The sequence below is a fragment of the Rutidosis leptorrhynchoides genome, chromosome 11 (assembly GCF_046630445.1).
Source record: "Rutidosis leptorrhynchoides isolate AG116_Rl617_1_P2 chromosome 11, CSIRO_AGI_Rlap_v1, whole genome shotgun sequence".
Taxonomy (NCBI): Eukaryota; Viridiplantae; Streptophyta; class Magnoliopsida; order Asterales; family Asteraceae; genus Rutidosis; species Rutidosis leptorrhynchoides.
The window spans coordinates 392390361-392393462 of NC_092343.1; the positions used below are offsets into that span (position 1 = coordinate 392390361).

Here is a 3102-nt window from a genome sequence, read left to right on the forward strand (position 1 = left end):
TACCCTTTACCGGCCCTCCTAAATGCTTATTTTGTATGCACTAGATTTACCGGCCCTCCTATTCAAGATCTCCACGTTCCGCCACTGGGCATACATTAACAATTCTCAAATTTCTTATTCATCGTTAATCTACTATCTTCATTTATTAGTTTTTTTTTTTTATCCTTTAAATTATTAATTATTAATAATTCATTAATTCTCGATCTAAAAAATGTTTGTTCAATATATTTGTACATACTACCTAATAATTACTGAATAATTAAATTTAGTAATTTGATACTCCATAGTCTCATTTTAATATTCTCTTTTTGACTTTTCAAGTATTTCTTTACCAACTTTAACTTAAAATATATATATATTTTTTTGTTACGTTTTATTTGATGAAATTTATGTGGATGTACTGAGCTTTAAACGTGTTTTCATTTAATAAGATGAAACACAAACAAAGATATATATATATTAAGTCAAATTGGTAAAGAAACATTTAAAAAGTCAAACATGGACTATTAATTCAAGACGGAGGGAGTATATTTCAGCATTACTTTATGACACCATCAATCTAAAATTCTGGATTCACCACTGCCTAAAGGGACGAGCCACACCACATTAGGCTTATAAATTCGGCCTAACACTGAAATTTTTAACAACCGTGTTTACATGATAGTTACCATGAGCAATTCACCGGAATATGCAAAAGTGCTAATGTTGGATATATCCTTTTTGGATAGTGCATGCCACTTGTCTAGATACGCCATAGAATCGATATCTAAGTTAGGAAGTTGGCACACTTTAAGGATCTTTAGAACCTTTTTGGATTTACCAAGAATCTCCGCAGCAGTTCGGATACTGTCTTGCCTTTTCTCTAATGCGTCATGGTGACACTTCAAGGTTATGACACGTGGTAAATTAGTAAAGCAGGCCAAAAATATATCCGCAATAAGCGTTGTTACATGAACAATAACTTCCTTATCAGTTGGCCAATATTTATCGTTGTTATAGTGAAAATGTATGGTTTGGCTGATTCTGTACATCGTATTCGCAGCAATGAAGTTATGCAATGAGTGATCAAGACTTGCATTTTTGTAGTTCGTGAACCGTTTCACAATTTCTACAGCTTCATCACCTAACCATTGAAAAATCTCTTTTGATGTTTTCCCTTTACGAGCCATCTTCTGAAGATCAATTTGTAGCCACTTTCGGTATACTTCAACTTCTATGCCTACACGTCGAGACGCTTTTCTTGAATGAACCAATGACTCGCCTTCATTATTGAGACATTCTTCAACGTGTCTTACGAAATAGAGGCCTTCATTTACGCTAAGAAGTAATTGCTTGATGCGGTCATCTGATAAGCTAGGAAGTGCAATAGCTATGGCTGTTAATGTCACTACAACCAGACTCCAAGAATTATGGATTACTTCTGAAATCAAAGGTGGGACCCGTTCATCGTCAAAATCTATCACCCCGTTGAATCCCTTAGAGCTTCGTAGAAGTTTAATCAAATTTCTTGGGCGTTTCTTTTCAGACACTTGAAGAAATCGAGTTATAGAGTTAAGCGTGTTTCTTAATATTCTTTTCGATAGCTTTGCATCATCTTGAATTTGTAAAACATATGTCGTATATTCCTTCATCTCTGCTCTCACATTGATTTCAGAGTCACTTCGATTGAATGTTAACCTTTTCAACAATGACTTGCATATATAGCAACAAAAGGAAAACAAGATCAACAAAGATCTTGGAACGAGACATATAATTTTACACATAACAACTACTATTACCTGAATTACTATACAAATATTTAAGATAATGTTTTTGAAAATTTGGACAACTATTTTGGAATGACGACCTGGGATATGTGAAATAACATGGTTGCGTTTCCACAACCGAAGCATTTGGATCCAATTTTTTTCGACTCTGAATACGTTAAGATGATTCTTGCTCCATGTTTTAGAGATCTTGAAATAACTTATGCTTGTATAACATCTAAAAGATGGTGCTATACCACCTACGATAATCCCCCCTAACTGCACGATAATAATGAATTTTATTGACCATTTATAATCAGATGTTTCCAACTGAAAGTACGATAGAGAGCCAACTATACCTATCATCAAAGGTATTGAATACAAAACAAGGATTGAGCATACAAAACCAAAAACCGAAGATACTTGTGAACATGCAAGAGCAAATTGAGGATTACCAGTTTCTGCCATCATCCAATACTTTTTCACTTTACGCGTGAATTCCTTGAAGGAGAAATGTATATCTTGACTATTTGAAGTCAAAGCATGCAGCTCCATGTATTGGTGTTCTAAATTTCTTCTAGATGCCGGAACTGTTAATGCTACCGATAGCACAAATAAAAGCGGAAATATCAACATGAAAAGTATCACGGGGTCTGGATAACCGATTAGAGCAACAGCTTGGATCCATAGGTTTACATTGATAGTGATAATGAGAATGCATAGTGCTACCATGTTAACCAATAATTCTTTGTCATTCATAAGCCCTAAAGAAGGGAGAATATTGGCTAACATTGTGAACAAGAAAATAATGCTGACAAGTTTTGCTAAATCAACATTACTCTCCGAGTCGTCATTGGAATTTAGATCAACCGGTAACTTCATTGCTATTGCGATTAATGAGAGGGAAACTGCATTGAGAGTGAAATATTTATTTGGAAACCAAAGTTTCCATCGCCAAATACCATGTAAGGCATCTGCTGCCATTGCAATAATGCACACTAGAGATGCAATTGCAACATACAAACCAACCCAAGGCATAGCATCCTCTGGAGTACTCCAAGACATCTTTCTAAAAATGGAATTTAGCTTAGTTGTAAAAGAGCTAGTTAGTGCCTGGTATATAGGAAAATAACGTTGCAACTGATTGCTTGCAAGTTCCATGAAGGTATAGGTACAAAGGGCCGGTAATAGAAATATTAAACGTAGGCCGGTTAATTTAGTAATGATTTCTTGGACCCTGAAAACGACTTGAAAGTCTAAAAGATATCAAGTATAATGTATATAATTTTTATTTGTAGCTTTTTGAAAAATAAGTTATGGTTTTGTAGGATCAATTTCGGTTAATTTTGTATTGGTC

At 34.5% G+C, this 3102-nt stretch overlaps 1 protein-coding gene across 1 annotated transcript; it reads right to left on the reverse strand.

The window, feature by feature from the left end:
* Window positions 1–653: 653 nt before the first annotated feature.
* Window positions 654–2810, reverse strand: LOC139876071 (uncharacterized). Its single transcript, XM_071863372.1, has 2 exons — window positions 2148–2810; window positions 654–1691 (listed from the first exon to the last, which is right to left on the reverse strand). Exons 1-2 carry the CDS (start codon window positions 2808–2810, stop codon window positions 654–656), a joined length of 1701 nt encoding a protein of 566 aa, XP_071719473.1.
* Between the last annotated feature and the right edge of the window lie 292 nt (window positions 2811–3102).